Below are 21,022 nucleotides of genomic sequence, written 5' to 3'. Positions count from 1 at the left end.
CAAATCACAGCGATCGGGCCTGGTCTGGTGTCTGCAGTATATCCATCGCATCTGACTCATTGAAGAAGAACTGTCTAATTTGAGGTGAATAATCCCAGTTCTGATGTCCAGAAGCTCTTTTCGGTCATAAGAGACGATAGCAGCAACATTATGTACAAAACAAGTTACGAACAACGCGAAAAGAAAAAAAAAATAGCATGATTGGTTGAGAGCCGATAAGACGGCGCCGGAGGGTAGGGCTGCCATCACTGACCTGGAGACAGCCATGAAGAACAGCTGTTTGGCCAAGATGAGCTGATCTTGCTGGGTTCTATGGTGTCAAACGACCCTGTTCCAGGGGTTGGGAGCTTCTAGGGTCTCACCGCATCCACATACTGTACTTCACCAGTGATGGCCATACTTCTATAGCCCTCTCCACCACAGGCAAGTTCTCAATCCAATGAACTGCGACCCCAGGTACCTTGACTGAATGTGATTCCTTTCAATAGCATACGTGCAGGTCCAGTTTTTTACTTTGTCTTTTGGTTGAAGCTTTCGTCAAACCAAACGTGCCCTTGTTCACATTGGACATTGGTCCCTTAAATTAAAAAAACAAGCTAATCTCAAATTGTGTGATGTAGGCGGTTTTGTCCTTCCTGCATTTACATGTCTTGGCGATTTCTGAGCCAGAGAACATCGCCTGAAAGACCACTTCAAGTCCCTAATTGGCATAGGACTGGTGCTCACACCTCCACTTTTAGTGTGGGCATAGAGCCAAACTTTGTTCGGAGATCGCTTGATGATGTGGTTCCCAGCAACGAAGTTGGAGCAGTGGTAACGTTACTGGCTGTACTTGGACTGTCATATGTGGTACTGAGACGGAGACAACTGAACAGAACTGAGAAATGCTGGCCGTTTGGTGGCTTTTCACAGCGGTTCTGTGTTTTTCACACTGCATATGGGATTCTACAGCTTTAATTCCCTTAGTGCCAAATTTGAAGGACTTCTTTCAAAAGACACTGCGGGCTTCGTGTTGATTCCCTTCAACTGATTTTAACCACAAAGCAAAGTGGCTGTTCTCCAACCAGTTCTTGTTGAATTTGCACTTTGCCTATGGTAGTTGCAGACTAACGTTAACTGTCTACCATAGTTTCAAGTCGACCTCCGTTACCACAGCCAATCTCTGGCTCAAGCTAAACTGTGTTCCTTCCATTGTAGTATATCACTATCCTATCAACCATTCTTTACATCCCCTGTGCACAATGCAAACGGAAGATAATAAAAAGTAGTCCATCTCCCAGTCTACCTATTTTTAGTTAAGACCTTTGAAAAAATGTATTTAAGACAAAATAATTTATCCACATTAAGGCCTTAAGACTTAAGGACCTGTGGAAACCGTTTGTATGATGTTGTCGTTTGTATCGTTTCTAAAAGAAAAATAACCTTACAAAATATTGTAATATGTTTCAGGAATGCTAATCGTATCGGTTACTAATTACAGAAAATATTTCAGAACAATCTGACAATGGTGGGTGTCACATCCTCTTCTGCTTTTTGATGTGAAACGACCCTACACGGTGCCGCATTGCATGTAGAATGACTTTGTAAAATCCACGGCTCAAGTTCATTTGACCAAATGACCAACACTAGGGACCATTCAAGAGCCATATCCACACAGTGCATATGAATTGCATTAACTACTAAGAGCAGTGTGAGTTGCCTATAGAAATGGGATACACATTTTTGTCCTCAAGCCAGGGCATCCCATAGAAACTTAACACACCACACAGAGTTAACTTAAGCTGCTATCAGCAGATCTAACCGCAAAATTATTGAATGGAGAAAAATCTGTTCACGTCATTGTGTGCCAGGGTGCGATCAGAGGTTCTCAGAAGACATGAAAAAAAAAAAAGCACAAGCTGTAGACTTGGCTCACATGCGATGCCTGTGCGGTTTTTTGAAAGAAACGCACCGAAGTCCAGATTTCGTAGTACGAAGTTTCATACTGACCTTTCTGCGGCAGCGCTCCTATCCTCCGGCATGGAAAACACACAGCCCATAGCACTTGGCTCTGTGTCCACCAGCGAAGCCACACCACTGTCAAACTCCGAGCTAAGAGGTGCTGCCACACATTTCACAACAAGATGGAGCTGAGTAGTGTGTACACCAGCCTGAACCACAGCAGCACTCCGTCCACAATCCAAGCTACAGCCGCCCAAAGACACCTAGAACCAGCTGTGCCTGAACTCTGTTCTCCACCGAGTACTCTACACCACACACTTAATCCTTCTCTCACACACACACACCCCAACCACGTCTGGCAAGCACAGAAGAGGCAATGGTGGGAAACAGACTTCCCATAAAACCCTGAAGCGTCACACACACACAGAGAGAACATTCAAACTCAACGCATGCCTCCCTCATCCCCACCGCTTTTCCTCTCCAATCTGAAAGGTGTTAGCTAGCTACGGCACACAAGTTGTGGTCCATTCAAGGGTGAGAAGCTCCGTCTGACTAAGTGCCCCCCCCCCCCCAACCACTGGAGTAGGGGGAATGTGATTTCTATAGCAACCTCTATCATAAAAGGATTCCATTTGTGGCACAGACCCTACTTCATCAAGCGGAGAAGCCAGGCAAATAAGAGATGGCTTCCCCCAAAAAGAAAGAAAGCGAAGGGAAACAAAAACAACTAGAGCAGGGGGGGGGGGAAAGTCTGCCGGTCTTTGCCTCAACTTTCCACCTTTGGGAGGGCTCAGAGAGGGCTTAACTTGCCTTTCTCACTAGCTCTCCAGGGAACTTTGGCTAGGGCCCAAAAACACAGAGGCTGCTCAACTTGTACAGGAGAGATTGCAACGCCCCATACATAACAGTTAGGTACCCAGAATACCCATTCAAAAGAGATTATCCAGTACTTTGTATACTTTTTAGCCACATTGACTCATCCAGCCCAAAGCAGGAACTTTCTTAGACGCCAGAGTACCGGAACATGTCTTTAAATGAGAATAAAGGGGGCTGGGTTATATTGTAGTTATCCTCTCCTTTCCTTTACCCCCACCCAGGGCTCTAAAATATTCTTTCATAAGATTGAAAGCACAATTTTTTTTTTTACTAGCACCACATGAAATTTAGGAGGGCCTATATGAATTCTAGCTACTTAGCACATGTGCCCTAGACAATAATATTTTGCACTGTAAAGACAGTTTATTATAAAAGCTAAAATGTTGATACAAATACCTGTCATTGAAATTCCAAAATCATTTGTGGAATTGGGTTTCTACATTGTGTAAAAGCACTATTTTCCGATTGATTATATTGAACAATGTACACTTAAAAAAATGCAGGCTGGTGGTGACGACACAAGAGATCTGTCATTCAAATGATCATTGGTCTCCTGAAGAAGCAATCCCTTTCCCTTCTATACCCAAAATGTTTAGATATACTGGTAAAGTTACCAGGTTGTTAGCTAGCCAATGAAGTAACATGAAAGTGTAAACAAATGGTTAATGACGCAGTTTTAGTACAGCTTATGAATGTAAAAAAAATGGGGTCCCGGCGATCCTCTACAGGAAGATAAAAATGTTGCGCCGGTAATAATAGGTCAAATCTTTGACCTGGTTGGGCTAGAAGCAAGATGTTTTCGCTGTCGTTATGGTGCAACCATAACGCTAATCGAATCTACATTCACTTTTCTCTAGGGCACTCGGAAACAGCACAGTGCTCCCAAAATAAAACTCCTGGTCACGCAAAATATTTTGTTGCATACAGTGGGGCAAACAATTATTTAGTCAGCAACTAATTGTGCAAGTTCTCCCACTTAAAAAGATGAGGCCTGTAATTTTCATCATAGGTACACTTCACCTATGACAGAGAAAATGAGAAAAAAAAATACAGAAAATCACATTGTAGGATTTTTAATGAATTTATTTGCAAATTATGGTGGAAAATAAACTTTTGTTATTGACCAAATACTTCTCAATACTTTGTTATATACCCTTTGTAGGCAGAGGTCAAACGTTTTCTGTAAGTCTTTTTCACACACGGTTGCTGATATTTTGGCCCATTGCCCCATGCAGATCTCCTCTAGAGCAGTGATGTTTTGGGGCTGTTGCTGGGCAACACGGTCTTTCAACTCCCTCCAAAGATTTTCTATGGGGTTGAGATCTGGAGACTGGCTAGGCCACTCTTGAAATGCTTCTTACGAAGCCACTCCTTCGTTGCCCGGGCAGTGTGTGTTTGGGATCATTGTCATGCTGAAAGACCCAGCCACGTTTCATCTTCAATGCCCTTGCTGATGGAAGGAGGTTCACACTCAAAATCTCACGATACATGGCCCATTCATTCTTTCCTTTACACGGATCAGTCGTCCTGGTCCCTTTGCAGAAAAACAGCCCCAAAGCATGATGTTTCCACCCCCATGCTTCACAGTAGGTATGGTGTTCTTTGGATGCAACTCAGCATTCTTTGTCCTCCAAACACGACGAGTTGAGTTTTTACCAAAAATTTATATTTTGGTTTCATCTGACCATATGACATTCTCCCAATCTTCTTCTGGATCATCCAAATGCTCTCTAGCAAACTTCAGACGGGCCTGGACATGTACTGGCTTAAGCAGGGGGACACGCCTGGCACTGCAGGATTTGAGTCCCTGGCGGCGTAGTATGTTACTGATGGTAGGCTTTGTTACGTTGGTCCCAGCTCTCTGCAGGTCATTCACTAGGTGTGGTTCTGGGATTTTTGCTCACCGTTCTTGTGATCATTTTGACCCTACGGGGGAGATCTTGCGTGGAGCCCCAGATCGAGGGAGATTATCAGTGGTCTTGTATGTCTTCCATTTCCTAATAATTGCTCCCACAGTTGATTTCTTCAAACCAAGCTGCTTACCTATTGCAGATTCAGTCTTCCCAGCCTGGTGCAGGTCTACAATTTTGTTTCTGGTGTCCTTTGACAGCTCTTTGGTCTTGGCCATAGCGGAGTTTGGAGTGTGACTGTTTGAGGTTGTGGACAGGTGTCTTTTACACTGATAACAAGTTCAAACAGGTGCCATTAATACAGGTAACAAGTGGAGGACAGAGGAGCCTCAGAGGAGCCAGAAATCTTGCTTGTTTGTAGGTGACCAAATACTTATTTTACACCATAATTTGCAAATAAATTCATTAAAAATCCAACAGTGATTTTCTGGATTTTCTTTTCTCATTTTGTCTGTCATAGTTGAAGTGTACCTATGATGAAAATTACAGGCCTCTCATCTTTTTAAGTGGGAGAACTTGCACAATTGGTGGCTGACTAAATACTTTTTTGCCCCACTTGTATGTGACCAAGTTAGTCAGACGTTATAGCCCTGCCCCAACACCGACAAAAAACAACATCCAGCCCGTTTTCACACATGTTCATGATCTCCCATACGCCGAGCAGCAGTGTCAGGAGCAGCCTAGCTGTGTTGTCTGCCTCTGCTCCTCGCAACACTGTCTCCATTCACTGAGCACAGCCCTGGGCCAGTGAGAGAGCAGGCCAGGACTATTCATAGACAGCTTTTCCCCACTGATTAGAACAAATGGAAGGCAGCCTCTGCTGCTCTGGGGAATGGCTCAGGCTCCAGTCAGCTTGTGGTGAAAGAGCAGTGCACTGAGCAGGGAGCAAAGCACAGCCAAACCTCAAGTCACTGACTCCACACTGATAATATAAGTGATGAGGAGGGTGGGGCAAGCAGGACAGCACAGGGGAAGCTACTCACAGAGGGGGGAGAGGAAGGGAAAAAAAAATAAGTCACTACTGGGCCCAGCTGGAACATTTATAATATTTCCCAGGCGCTTTAGGCAATAAAATGTGACTGCACTAACCTATTACCTGTAGGTAATAGGTGCACTGCCAATAACTTCCATTCATTTTACATTATGGACTACGCTCAATTTGAGGTATATGAACACATTCAGAAATTATTAATGTTCTCTTTTGTGAACATCAGTAACTATACACTAAACTGCCATACAGCAGCTTAATCAATGAAAAGAATAACTCCCATTAGAGCACCGTGTATTTAAATCCACATTATGGTAAGCTACATTATAGCCCCTCCCTCAGAAAATACACACCAGCACTGTAAACTGTAGGTCTTTGACAATTGCAGTATTGTGATATTGTAACCTTCTTGTTAAATCAGCCACCGTGTCAGATTTCAAAAAAGGCTTTTACGGCAAAAGCAAACCATGCGATTATCCGAGGACAGCGCACCATCGTACAAACACATGAAAGTCAGAAATAACGATATAATTAATGCCTTACCTTTGAAGATCTTCGGTTGGCACTCCAATATGTCCCAGAAACATAACAAATTGTAATTTTGTTCGATAAATTCCTTCTTTATATCCCCCAAAATGTCCATTTATTTGGCGCGTTTGATTCAGAAATACACCGGTTCCAACTCGCCCAACATGACTACAAATTATCTAATAAGTTACCTGTAAACTTGGTCCAAACATCTCAAGCAACTTTCCTAATCCAACTTTAGGTATCCTAAAACGTAAATAAATCGATGGAATATACTGTGTTCAATAGCGGATAAAATCAAAGTGGAGCGAGCTCCAGGTCGTGCGCACCAAACAAAAGAGTCCACTTGGCTTGACACTCAAAGTACAGCCGTACTTCATTTCTCAAAAGGAAAAACGTCAACCAATTTCTATTGACATTAGTGGAAGACATAGGAACTGCAACCAGGTGCCTCAAATCTAGTTTCTCATTGAAAACCAATAGAAAACACAGTGAACTCAAATTTATTTTTTCCTGGATGGTTTGTCCTCTGGGTTTCGCCTGCCAAATAAATTTTGTTATACTCAGACATTATTTTAACAGTTATAGAAACGTTAGTGTTTTCTATCCTAATCTACCAATTATATGGATATCCTAGCTTCTGGGCCTGAGTAGCAGGCAGTTTACTTTGGGCACGCTTTTCATCCGGACGTGAAAATACTGCCCCCTATCCCAGAGGTTTTAAAATACCTGCCGTCAGTAAAAGTGTGCTACAGCTTGGAAAATAAATAAAATATGACTCTGGATGACAACATATTTGTTTCCAACATTCGGGCTATTTTTCCTAAATAATTTAAATCCGCTTCTTGTTGTTTCCTTGCCACGATACTAATGAGTATCGCGATAACATCCTGGCCCTAGTAAACCGATCTCTAAACCATGATGCATTGTGTGCTTTCAACCCTAAACGCCAATGTAACAGTAGGCACAGTGTTCCCTGGAACAACAAGCAGATGAAAACTAGGATCTAGTCGGGCCCATAGAGATAATAGTAACATAGTCCTAACACCGATCCTATTATATTTTTTAAAAATCCATAAAATGGGACAAAAGTTGCAGCCATCTTGAGTAGGGAGAAATCCCTACTCAAAGAAATCCAAAACCAGTCTAATTAGAATTGTGGTACTGGCATAGGTGACGCATTTCCTGCTTTTACTAATGCAGGAAAAGGCATATGACCTATCAGAAATTGTGTAATGGAATCAACCTAAATTGTCAATTCTAAAAACAATTTATACAGGTTTAATACCAACTTTGTATAAATAGCCAAGCTTTCATTTGAAATCAGCTGTGTAGGGCAAAAAACAAAACGTGCACCCCTTGGGATCCAGAGTACCGTGTTTGGGAAACGGCGCTCTAAAATATATACAGTATGTAAACGGAACATAAATGTTTTATTTTGTTTTCTTGGAAAGTTGTGGATGTTATTATATGATACAATATCAGTACTTGTTACATTTACAACAGTGTATAGGGGATGTTGGGGGATGTTGTTCCCACTGTGATGATTAAAACCTATTCAAATAAAAAAACATGGAAAGATGGCAGCAATCGTGCAAAAGTGAAAGCACGAACCAGCGCATTTAACCACGGCAAGGTGACTGGAATATGGTACAAACAGTACAGTTATGCCTTCCGTAAGACAATCAAACAGGCAAAAAGTCAGTACAGAGACAAAGTGGAGTGGCACTTCAAAGGCTCAGACATGAGAAGTATGTGGCAGGGACTCCAGAAAATCAAAGATTATAAAGGGAAAACCAGCTCCTGGACAAGGTGAAACACCTCTCGCTTCGAGGGAAACAGTGCAGCCAACGCAGGCCACCACCACTCCCGTGGAATGCGAGCTCTCGTTTTCATGGCTGACACGAGAAACACATTTAACCATCGCAAGGTTGCCAGCCCAGATGGCATCCCTAGCCGCGTATTCAGAGCATGCGCAGACCAGCTGGCTGGAGTGTTTACAGGCATATTCAATCTCTCCCTATCCCAGCCTGTTGTCCCCACTTGCTTCAAGATGTACACCATTGTTCCTGTACCCAAGAAAGCGAAGGTAACTGAACTAAAGGTAACTAACCTAAATTGTCAAATAATTATAAAAACAATTTATACAGATTTTATACCAACTTAGTCATCACTTCTGTCATTAAGTGCTTTGAGAGGTTAGTGAAGGATCATATCACCACCACCTTACCAAACACGCTAGACACACTTCAATTTGCATACCGCCCCAATAGATCCATGGATGATGCAATCGTACTCCACACTTCCCCATCTCATCTGGACAAGAGGAATACCTATGTAAGAATACTGTTCATTGACAATAGCTCAGCCTTGAACACCATAGTACCCTCCAAGCTCATCATTAAGCTCGGGGCCCTGCGTCTCAATCACGCCCTGTGCAACTTGGTTGGACCTGGACCTCGGGATGGGCCGCCCCAAGTGGTGAAGGTAGGCAACACCTCCACTTGGCTTATCCTTAACTCAGGGGCCCCCACAAGGGTGCGTGCTCAGCTGTGTACTCCCTGTTCACCCATGACTGCGTGGCCACACACATCTCCAACTCAATCAAGTTTGCAAACCATACAACAGTGGTAGGCCTGAAAACGACGAGACAGCCTACAGGGAAGAGGTGAAGGCCGTGGCAGAGTGGTGACAGGAAATTAACCTCTCAACAAAACGAAGGAGCTGATCGTGGACTTCAGGAGCATGCGCCCATCCACCAACAGGGCCACAGTAGAGAAGGTGAATAGCTTCAAGTTCCTTGGCATACACGTCACTGACAATCTGAAATGGTCCACCCACACAATGTGGTGAAGGCGCAACAGCGCATCTCGGCCCCTAAGACCCTCACAAACTTTTACAGATGCATCAACAGTCCTGTTGGGCTGGATCGCCGCCTGATACAGCAACTGCACCGTACGCCACCACAGGGCTCTCCAAAAGGGTGGTGAGGTTGCCCAACGCGTCACAGTGCCTGCTATCCAGGACATCTACAGCACCCGGTATAACAGGAAGGTCAAGATCATCAAGGAACTCAGCCACCGAGTCCGTATTGTCTATACATCCCATTACATATAGTACCAGTCAAAAGTTGACACACCTACACATTCCAGGGTTTCTTAATTTGCACTATTATCTAAATGACAGCCAGACACACCCCAGATTCCGACATTGCTTGTTCTAACATTTCTTAATTTCACATGCACCGAATACAACAGGTGATGGATGACCTTACAGTGAAATGCTTACTTACTAGCCCCTGACCAACAGTGCAGTTTAAAAAAAGTACGGTTAAGAATAAGAGATAAAAGTAATTAAATAATATACAGGTCAAGATGCTCTCGATGGTGCAGCTGTAGAACCTTTTGAGGAGCTCAGGACCCATGCCAAATCTTTTCAATCTCCTGAGGGGGAATAGGTTTTGTTGTGCACGCTCCACAACTGTCTTGGTGTGCTTGGACGATGATAGTTTGTTGGTGATGTGGACACCAAGGAACTTGAAGCTCTCAACCTGCTCCACTGCAGCCCCATCGATGAGAATGGGGGCGTGCTCGGTCATCTTTTTCCTGTAGTCCACAATCATCTCCTTTGTCTTGATCACGTTGAGGGAGAGGTTGTTGTCCTGGCACCACACGGCCAGATCTCTGACCTCCTCCCTATAGGCCATCTTGTTGTTGTCTGTGATCAGGCCTACCACTGTTGTCATCGGCAAATGTATGTTGTTGGAGTTGTGCCTGGCCGTGCAGTCATGAGTGAACAGGGAGAACAGGAAGGGGCTGTGCACACACCCCTGAGGGGTCCCTGTGTTGAGGATTAGTGTGGCGGATGTTGTTACCTACCCTTACCACCTGGGGGTGGCCCGTCAGGAAGTCCAGGATCCAGTTGCAGAGGGAGGTGTTAAGTCCCAGGGTCCTTAGCTTAATGATGTGCATTGAGGGCACTATGGTGTTGAACGCTGAGCTGTAGTCAATGAATAGCATTCTCACATAGGTGTTCCTTTTCTCCAAGAGGGAATGCTTCAAGCAGACCACCATAGTCCCTGTGCCCAAGAACAAAGGCTACCTGCCTAAATGATTACAGTGCTTTGAAAGGCTGGTAATGGCTCACAACACCATTATCCCAGAAATCCTAGACCCACTCCAATTTGCATACCGCCCAAACAGATCCACAGATGATGCCATCTCTATTGCACTCCACACTGCCCTTTCCCACCTGGACAAAAGGAACATTATTTGAGAATGCTGTTCATTGACTACAGCTCAGCGTTCCACACCATAGTACCCTCAAAGCTCATCACCAAGCTAAGGATCCTGGGACTAAACACCTCCCTCTGCAACTGGATCCTGGACTTCCTGACAGGCCACCCCCAGGTGGCGAGGGTAGGTAGCAACACATCTGCCACGCTGATCCTCAACACTGAAGATCCCCAGGGGTGCGTGCTCAGTCCTCTCCTATACTCCCCGTTCACCCACGACTGCATGGCCAGGCACAACTCCAACACCATCATAAAGTTTGCTGACGACAACAGTGGTAGGCCTGATCACCGTCAACGACGAGACAGCCTATAGGAAAGAGGTCAGAGACCTGGTCGGGTGGTGCCAGAATAACAACCTATCCCTCAACTTAACCAAGACTAAAGATGATGATTGTGGACTACAGGAAAAGGAGCACCGAGCACGTCCCTATTCTCATCGACGGGGCTGTAGTGGAACAGGTTGAGAGCGTCAAATTCCTTGGTGTCCACATCAACAACAAACTAGAATGGCCCAAACACACCAAGACAGTCGTGAAGAGGGCACGACAAAGCTTATTCCCCCTCAGGAAACTAAAAAGATTTGGCATGGGTCCTGAGATCCTCAAAAGGTTCTACAGCTGCAACATCGAGAGCATCTTGACCGGTTGCATCACAGCCTGGTACGGCAATTGCTAGGCCTCCGACCGCAAGGCACTTCAGAGGGTAGTGCATACGGCCCGGTATATCACTGGGGCAAAGCTGCCTGCCATCCAGGACCTCTACACCAGGCGGTGTCAGAGGAAGGCACTAAAAATGGTCAAAGACCCCAGCCACCCCAGTCATAGATTGTTCTCTCTACTACCGGTACCGGAGTGCCAAGTCTAGGACACAAAGGCTTCACAACAGTTTTTACCCCCAAGCAATAAGACTGACTATTTGCATTGTGTGCCGTGCCGTGCCGCCCCCCCCCCCCTTACACATCTTTTTTTTTCTTTTTTCGCACCACTGGTTAGAGCCTGTAAGTATTCGGCGCACGTGACAAATAAACGTTGATTTGATAGGGCAGTGTGGAGTGCAATAGAGACTGCATCATCTGTGGATCTGTTGGGGCGGTATGCAAATTGGAGTGGGTCTAGGGATTCTAGGGTTTCTGGGATAATGGTGTTGATGTGAACTACGACCAGCCTTTCAAAGCATTTTATGGCTACAGATGTGAGTGCTACAAGTCAGTAGTCATTTAGGCAGGTTACCTTAGTGTTCTTGGGCGCAGGGACTATGGTGGTCTGCTTGAAACATGTTGGTATTACAGACTCAAAGTTAAACAAAAAAAACAATCGGTTGGTAAAACGTCTGCCTTATGCTTAGGAGCAATTTTACATGTGTTTGTCTGTGTTACTGCACTGTTGGAGATAGCGAAATGCTTGTGTACACAAGCATACCTACACCCGCAATATCTGCTAAATATGTGTATGCGACCAATAAAATGTGATTTCATCATCTTATCAAGTCTTATCATCAACTGATTTGAGTCAGTGTATGGCTGGGGTTTGACTGCATTGCTTGAACAGAATATTGGCATATGCAATTTCAGAAGAATTGTTCTGGCTAGCTAGCTAGCTAGCTAGCTAACACAATGCAGATAAATACTGCACATTGTTTTACACAATAGCTTATCACAGCACTGGCAAACCATGGTTGACTAACTCCCTGACCAACATGGCTCATCTTTGGACCATCATATGGTTTATGTCAATTCTAGTACTCTGCTGTGGTTAGGCCCTTGTGACTTATTTGTTGAGAGATGTACAGCAAGCGCCTGGTGTGCATTAAGCACACAACGAGCAGTACTCACGGTTGGTCGAGCTTCTTGAACTCAGGGATGGGCTCGGCCTTCTTGCGGGACATGAACCAGTAGATGATGAGGCCGGCGATGAGGGTGAAGAGGAAGAGGTCCAGGTTACTGAAGAGAGGATTCTCCTCCTCCATGGCTTCCGGCTGGGTGCTGCTCTCTGCTTCCACGTCCGCCATTGTCACACACAGGGCTGCCAGGGCAACCAGACAGGGCAGAGGTTAAAAATCACGAGTAGGGCTGTCCCTGACAAAAAAAAGATCTGTTGACCGAAAGTAGTCTGTTCTTTAGACCAATCGATTGGTCTAAAGAATGTTTATTTTTCCAAATATTAGGACACACCCTACGTGTTTTAATTAGGTCAACTACAACTTTAAGCATACGGTTTGATGAAATAAGACACAAATGACTCAAGAGCAGAGATCAAGATACCCAGAAGAAAACATTTAATTTGACCCAACTACTCTCCTCCCGCTCCTACGGGCTTTCGCAGATTCTGCCATTACTCTGCCGAAGTTACCGGCTACACAAGCAATCGGCAGACTTGCGGAATGCCAATTTATCTTACCATTTCTACTGATCATGCCAGTTATGGTTTTCATGGAACAGTGTAATTTAACTTAGAATAAACGTCTTCATATCGCAAAATCATTATCATATGGTTAATTAAAATTATATCCAAATGAAAATGAGAAACCTGAAATTAACTTATATTGCCAACAATGTACAAATAGCCTATTAAATCCAACAAAGAAAAACATTGCAGCCTGCAGGTAGAAAATATCCTGATGAAAATAAATACCCTATAAATGACATTTGCAGGCAGGTCATGGGTAGCCACGAACTTAAAACATTTTATCAACTATTAATTTGCGTCCTGCTGGAAGCTCAACTTGCAACATTGTATAAAATATTCTGGGCCCTCTGACACAGCTGTAGGCTATTAGAATAAACGTCTTCATATTGCAAAATCATTATCATATGGTTAATTAAAATAATCAGTAATCAGGCAGGTTTATTTTTTTACATTTCCACTGGATCACAGCATGACATTTTTCCCCTTTCACGCTGAGTAGTTATCAAAAGGGAGAGAGCTGGAAAGATTAAAATACATTAAGGAACTATTGTCATTCTCAACGGACCTAAAAACAGACTTTGCTTTCTGTTTGAGTTGAAGAAAACATTACTTTGGGAAACTCCACAGCTCATTAGTGGTGGTGTGTTAATCCAATCAGAAAAACTATCAGATCACTTATTCCACATTTTGATACGTTAGTTACAGCCTTATTCTAAAATGTATTAAATTGTATTTTTCCCCATCAAATCTACACAGAATACCCCATAATGACAAAGCAAAAACGGGGTTGCAGCATTTTTTTTGCAAACGTATTAAACTGAAACATAACATTTACATACGTATTCAGACCCTTTACTCAGTACTTTGTTCAAGCATTTTAGACAGCGATTACATCCTCGAGTACGACACTACAAGCTTGGCACACCTGTATTTGGGGAGTTTCTCCCATTCTTCTCTGCAGATCATCTCAAGCTGTCAGGTTTGATGGGAGCATCGCTGCACAGCATTTTTCAGGTCTCTCCAGAGATGTTCGATCAGACATTCAGAGACTTATCCCGAAGCCACTTCTGCATTGTCTTGGCTGTGTAGAAGGTGAACCTTCGCCCCAGTCTGAGGTAGTGAGCACTCTGGAGTAGGTTTTCATCAATGAGCTCACTGTACTTTGCTCCATTCATCTTCCCCTTGATCCCAGTCCCTGACGCTATAAAAACACCCCCAGAGCATGATGCTGCCACTGCAATACTTTTTACTTTTGGTGGCAGGTTTCCTCCAGACGGGACACTTGGCATTCAATCTTGGTTTCATCAGACCAGATAATCTTGTTTCTCATGGTCTGAGTCTCTTTAGGTGCCTTTTGACAAACTCCAAGCGGGCTGTCATGTGCCTTTTACTGAGGAGTGGCTTGTGTCTGCCCACTACCATAAATGCCTGATTGGTGGAGTGCTTCAGAGGTGGTCTTTCTGGAAGGTTCTCCCATCTGAACAGTGGTACTCTGGAGCTCTGTCACCATCGGGTTCTTGTTCACCTCCTTGATCAAGGCCCTTCTCCCCCAATTGCTCAGTTTGGCCAGGCAGCCAGCCAGCTCTAGGAAGAGTCTTAGTGGTTCTAAACTTCTTCCATTTCAGAATCATGGAGGCTACTGGGGAAGGGTACCAAAAATGTCAGCAGCATTGAAGGTCCCCAAGATATGAGCCGACACAATCCTGTCGTCTCGGGAGCGCTACGGACAATTCCTTCGACCTCATGGCTTGGTTTTTGTTCTGACTGTGGGACCTTAGACAGGTGTCCAATCAATTCAATTTACCACAGGTGGACTCCAATCAAGTTGGCAAAACATTTGTTAAAACTTTTTTTTTTAAATGTACCTGTCAATATATATAATTTTTTATTACCCTTTTGCTCCCCAATTTTATGGTATCCAATTGTTTTTAGTAGTTACTATCTTGTCTCATTGCTACAACTCCCGTACGGGCTCGGGAGAGACAAAGGTTGAAATACACAACCCAACCAAGCCGCACTGCTTCTTAACACAGCGCGGATCCAACCCGGAAGCCAGCCGCACCAATGTGTCGGAGGAAACACCATGCACCTAGCAACCTTGGTTAGCGCGCACTGCGCCCGGCCCGCCACAGGAGTCGCTGGTGCTCGATGAAACAAGGACTTCCCTACCGGCCAAACCCTCCCTAACCCGGACGACGCTAGGCCAATTGTGCGTCGCCCCATGGACCTCCCAGTCGCGGCCAGTTACGACAGAGCCTGGGCGCGAACCCAGAGTCTCTGGTGGCACAGCTGGCGCTGCAGTACAGCGCCCTTAACCACTGCGCTACCCGGGAGGCCTTAGATTGAGGATTTTTTAAATGTATTATTTTAGATTAAGGTTGTAACGTCACAAAATGTGGAAAAAGTGAAGGGGTCTGAATACTTTCCGAATTGAAAACGACACAGACTTGTCAATAGTTTGTGGCGCTGGGGGTTGCCTCGTCCCCCAGCAGGCAAATCAAACGTTCTGCACCTTGGTGACATTTTATTGATATAACTACCTATTGAAATAGGGATTCTAAATAATTATATGATTACGCCCTTAAAAAAATGTTGCACGTTGTAGAAGTACTAGGAAGAAAATACATTTACATTCACCCAGATAATGTTTAAGTGCTTCGCTCATTCCAAGTCAAACAAATTAGCAGTGCAAGCTGACACACAGCAACCACCATCTCAACTTGTGCCATTTCATAAGGAGGAAGGCAATAATGATTTGTAATGACTAACCACCGGAGCATTGACAAAAGGGAAAATAAACTGCTGAACAAGCATTTAGAAAGTGTGCTTTGTCAGCCATGGTGCACTGGCCAAGTGGCACGTTCTGGCTGTTAGGAGACATACAGTGGCAAGAAAACTACGTGAACCCTTTTGATCTGATCTTCATCTAGGTCACAATAATAGACAAACGCAGTCTGCTTAAACTAATAAGCAATTACATGTTTTCATGTCTTTACTGACCACACCGTGTTAACATTCACAGTGCAGGATGGAAAAAGTATGTGAACCTTGAATTTAATAACTGGTTGACCATCCTTTGGAAGCAACATACTCAACCAAACTTTTTCTGTCAGGAGGAATTTTGGACCATTCCTCTTTACAAAACTGTTCCAGTTCAGCAATATTCTTGAGATGTCTGGTGTGAACTGCTCTCGAGGTCATGCCACAGTATCTCAAATCGGGTTGAGGTCAGGACTGACTGGGCCACTCCAGAAGGTGTATTTTCCTTCTATTGAAGCCATTCTGTTGTTGATTTACTTCTGTGTTTTGGGTCGTTGTCCTGTTGCGTCACCCAACTTCTGTAGAGCCTCAATTGGCGGACAGAGCCTTACATTCTCCTGCAAAATGTCTAAATAAAAAAATTTGGGAATTAATTTCCTGTCGATGATAAACAAGCTGTCCAGGCCCTGAGGCAGAAAATCAGTCCCAAAACATGATGCTCCCTCCACCATACTTTACAGTTGGGATGAGGTTGATGTTGGCATGCTGCACATTTTTTTTCTCCACACATTGTTTGTTCCTTCCAAACAACTCAACTGTCCACAGAATATTTTGCCAGATGCACTGTGGAACATCCAGGTGCTCTTTTGCGAACTTCCGACATGCAGCAATGTTTTTTTTTGGACAGTAGTGGTTTCTTTTGTGGTGTCCTCCCATGAACACTATTCTTGTTTAGTGTTTTACATATCATAGACTCGTCAGAGATGTTAGCACGTTCCAGAGATTTCTGTAAGTCGTTAGCTGACACTAGGATTCTTAACCTCATTGGGCATTCTGCTCTGTGCTCTTGCAGTCATCTTTGCAGGATGGCCACTCCTAGGAAGAATACCAACAGTGCTGAACTTTCTCCATTTATAGACAATTTGTCTTAACGTGGACTGATGAACATCAAGGCTCTTAAAGATACTTTTTTGAACCCTTTCCAGCTTTATGCAAGTCCACAATACTTAATCTTAGGTTTTCTGAGATCTCTTTTATTTGAGGCATGGTTCACATCAGGCAATGCATCTTGTGAATAGCAAGAAAAAAATAGTTTTTTTTAATAGGGCAAGGCAGCTCTAACCAACATCTCCAATCTCATCTCATTGATTGGACTCCAGGTTAGTCATTAGCCTAGGGGTTCACATCATTTTATCATTCAGTTTAGGTTGGAAAAGGTATGCATTTCTCTTGTCTATATTGAATACAATAATTTGTGCATTATTAGTTTAAGCACACTATGTTTGTCTATTGTTTTGACCTAGATGAAGATCAGATCAAATGTGATGACCAATATAATCCAGGTAATTCCAAAGAGTTCACATATTCTCTTGCCACTGTGCAACAATTCTGCTGATTTATACAGTTGAAGTCGTAAGTTTACATACACCTTAGCCATATACATTTACAATTTATACATTTACCGTTTTTCACAATTCCTGACATTTAATCCCAGTAAATATTCCCTGTTTTAGGTCAGTTAGGATCACCACTTTATTTTAAGAATGTGAAATGTCAGAATAATAGAAAGAGTACGATCTTTGTCCCCATGTGCAGTTGCAAACCGTAGTGTGGATTTGTTAATGGCGATTTTGGAGCAGTGGCTTCTTCCTTGAAGAGAGGACTTTCAGCTTATGTCGATATTGGACTTGTTTTACTGTGGATATAGATACTTTTGTACCCGTTTCCTCCAGCATCTTCACAAGGTCCTTTGCTGTTGTTCTGGGATTGATTTGTACTTTTCGCACCAAAGTATATTAATCTCTAGGACACAGAACGTGTCTCCTTCCTGAGCGGTATGACGGCTGCATGGTCCCATGGTGTTTATACTTGCATACTATTGTTTGTACAGATGAACGTGGTACCTTCAGGCATTTGGAAATTGCTCCCAAGGATGAACCAGACTTGTGGAGGTCTACAATTTGTTTTCTGAGGTCTTGGCTGATTTCTTTTGATTTTCCCATGATGTCAAGCAAAGAGGCACTGAGTTTGAAGGTAGGCCTTGAAATACATCCACAGGTACACCTCCAATTGACTCCAATTATGTTAATTAGCCTATCAGACGCTTCTAAAGCCATTGCATAATTTTCTGGACATTCCCAAGCTATTTAAAGGCACAGTCAACTTAGTGTATGTAAACTTCTGACCCACTGGAATTGTGATACAGTGAATTATCAGTGAAATAATGTCTATAAACAAAAGTTTGAAAAATCACTTGTTTCATGGACAAAGTAGATATCCTAACCGACTTGACAAAACTATAGTATTTAAAAATAAATTTGTGGAGTGTTTGAAAAACAAGTTTTAATGACTCCAACCTAAGCGTATGTAAACCTCTGACTTCAACTGTTGCTGGTTTTTATAAAGTGTATAAAGTTTAAACATGGCTCTGGATAATGGCCTGTAGAGATTTCTAATTTATGAAACATGAAGACTAAATGCTAAGTTGTAAGAGCTAGGTTATTGTTGTTGACAGCTTATGCCGATTCATGTTTAGCAATTCACATGTAATATCCACGTCTGCCAGAGTGCAACAGGTCACAAGAGTTCATCTCATGCCTCTTTCCTTATCTCTCGTGGTTCATGACATCATATCGCTAATTTAAAGAAGAGGACTGGCCACCCCTCATAGCCTGGTTCCTCTAGGTTTCTTCCTAGGTGCTGGCCTTTCTAGGGAGTTGTTCCTAGCCACTGTGCTTCTACACCTGCATCGCTTGCTGTTTGGGGTTTTAGGCTGGGTTTCTGTACAGCACTTTGTGACATCAGCTGATGTAATGAGGGCTATATAAATATACATTTGATTCATTGATTGAAATTGCAATACAGTTCTAGAAACATGAAGCCCTTCACTTTCATATGACATCAAAATGATTTCACAAATCAAAATATACACCGTTTTAACCGGCTTTAATCACAGTTACAGCTTTCAGTATTTTTCAATGACAACACGTTTCTGGCGGCCTTCTTCTGTTACACACAAGTTTTCGTTCCGAGCATGCTAGACAGCTAATTAGCACTGTATTCTGTCTGTCTTCCGTAAACACGCAGAGTAACATGGAGATATGGACATGTGGGAACACTAACCATATAAAAAGGTGTAACAATTTTACCTTTTTTCCCCCATTATTATTATTATTTCATGATGGTATGAAAGATATGCTTCCAAAACCATACCACAAGTAGTGTGTTAATGTTCAGAGAGCGTCGTGCCCTTAACAAAACTCCCCCACACAAAAGACGCCTTCACCCAATGAGTCATGATCAAGGGCTACATTCAGTCAAGCAATGCCCAGAGATCAAACAAAGCTTGAAAATGTTTAGCTAGCTATAGTCATCAACAATACGTCACAATATGGTGCAGAGCGTTCGATTTGGCTACTGGGGGCCAAGGAGCCTCCCAGCTCATCTAAAACCATTGACAACCAATTTAAACGCTGTTCTCAGGGGGATTATTAAATACATGTTTATAACTATTTGGTTTTAATACCATGACCTCCGGAAGAGCATAGTCGGAACTACACATTTCCGATTATTCCAAATGTAGCCATATCAGAGTTATACAGCAAGTAACGTTTACTGCCTGCTGTTCATGATGAGTAAACGCAAATGTATCATGTAACTTCAGATAAATTAGAGTAGCCTATCCATTTGCCATGTAGCTAACTAAGCAAACAACATGTGTCATTTAGCGTGCTTCATCATAAGGCTTTTGGAAAGAGCTTGACATAAGCAAGTCCTTGTCCTGGTAAAGTGGTCAGTTAAACTTCTGTTATCACCACTAGAGATGGCAAGCAAATCAAACAATATTTGGATATAGCCATCTAGCTTAACCCCTGAAAGTTAGCTAACTAGGCATATTGACGTGATCTGTTATTAGCTAGCTAGCCGATTTGACGTGGTCCATCAAAGTAGCCTAGCTATCATGTCTGTCATCCGCAATCGTGATTAAACACTTAAACCATGTTGAAAATGGGATAATGTTCGGTAACTTCGCTAGGTTGGAGAAAAATATACATAAAACGTCTACTTACCACTATGTTTAGGCGACTGTACAACGTTTCTACCGGTAGCTTTAAAGTAAACATGATCAGCTAATAGTACATCAGCAAATGGTCCCTTCTGCTGCTTGGCATGCAGAGTGCACAAATAATTGGACATTTACCTAAACCACTCATCCTTGTCAGGTATAGTTCACTTGTATTTTATATCACTCAAATATCCAGTTAATGGTGGCCAATAGAGAGCTACCGTCAGGCTACTCTCGCGTATCTGAAATTACATTATCAATTGACGTTTACTTATCATGAAAAGCATCCAGTTACTTGCTGTATAACTGACGCTAGAGCTATGCGAAATTGTTTTGGAATAATCGGACATTTGTAGTTCTGACTATGCTCTTCAAGAATTGATGATTACAACCAAATCGTTAACATTTAACAATCCTTTGAACGGCACGCAGTTGTCAATTGTTTTAGCGGTCTCCTTGCCCAGTTGCCCCTGGAGGCGGCAAATGTAACGCTCTGCACCTTATTGTGACCTTTAATTGATAACGACCTATATAAATTGGAATGTTGCTTGACCACGACATTAGCAATCAAACTACTAACGTTAGCTGCTACTAGCTGACTCTACAAAGTGAAAAGTGGCAAAGCTGTTAACACTAAAAACAGTGTTTTGTAAACTTATAAACTAAATAGCAAAATATATATAACTATTTATCCATTAGCTAGATAGCTACGGTTAGCTATACTTGCTGAAAACTGTGTTAGTGTTAACGTTATACAGTAGTAACGTTACTTGCTTGACAGTTGGTTAGTTAGCTAAACTGGCCTTGTCGAGCTACTTGGCTATCTAAATTTGAAATAAACTTAACATGAATTACAATCCATTCTCAGGACAATAATATTCAATGCTGTCAAGGAAACGGCACTTTACTATATGAAACATAACTGACTTTCAGCTAGCTACTTACCTTCTCGTCTTCACCGTCATGCAAAACCACAGTGTGCAACACAATGGGGAAACTTTACCGTGCCGTCACTCAGTAGGACGAAACCAAAAC

General features: G+C 43.0%; 1 protein-coding gene across 1 annotated transcript in view; it reads right to left on the bottom strand.

The window, feature by feature from the left end:
* Positions 1 to 21,001, bottom strand: part of LOC139382716 (NADPH--cytochrome P450 reductase) — a 49,381-nt gene extending 28,380 nt beyond the window's left edge. Inside the window, exons 1-2 of the mRNA XM_071126820.1 lie at positions 20,933 to 21,001; positions 12,369 to 12,558 (exon numbers count right to left, since the gene is read on the bottom strand). Coding sequence (XP_070982921.1) covers positions 12,369 to 12,544 — 176 coding nt within the window. The 5' untranslated portion in view covers positions 12,545 to 12,558; positions 20,933 to 21,001. The remainder of the gene's footprint in view (positions 1 to 12,368; positions 12,559 to 20,932) is intronic.
* Between the last annotated feature and the right edge of the window lie 21 nt (positions 21,002 to 21,022).

The sequence above is a fragment of the Oncorhynchus clarkii genome, chromosome 24, assembly GCF_045791955.1.
Source record: "Oncorhynchus clarkii lewisi isolate Uvic-CL-2024 chromosome 24, UVic_Ocla_1.0, whole genome shotgun sequence".
Taxonomy (NCBI): domain Eukaryota; kingdom Metazoa; phylum Chordata; class Actinopteri; order Salmoniformes; family Salmonidae; genus Oncorhynchus; species Oncorhynchus clarkii.
Note: the sequence above shows the minus strand (reverse complement) of the source record. Positions and strands in the feature narration are given on the sequence as shown.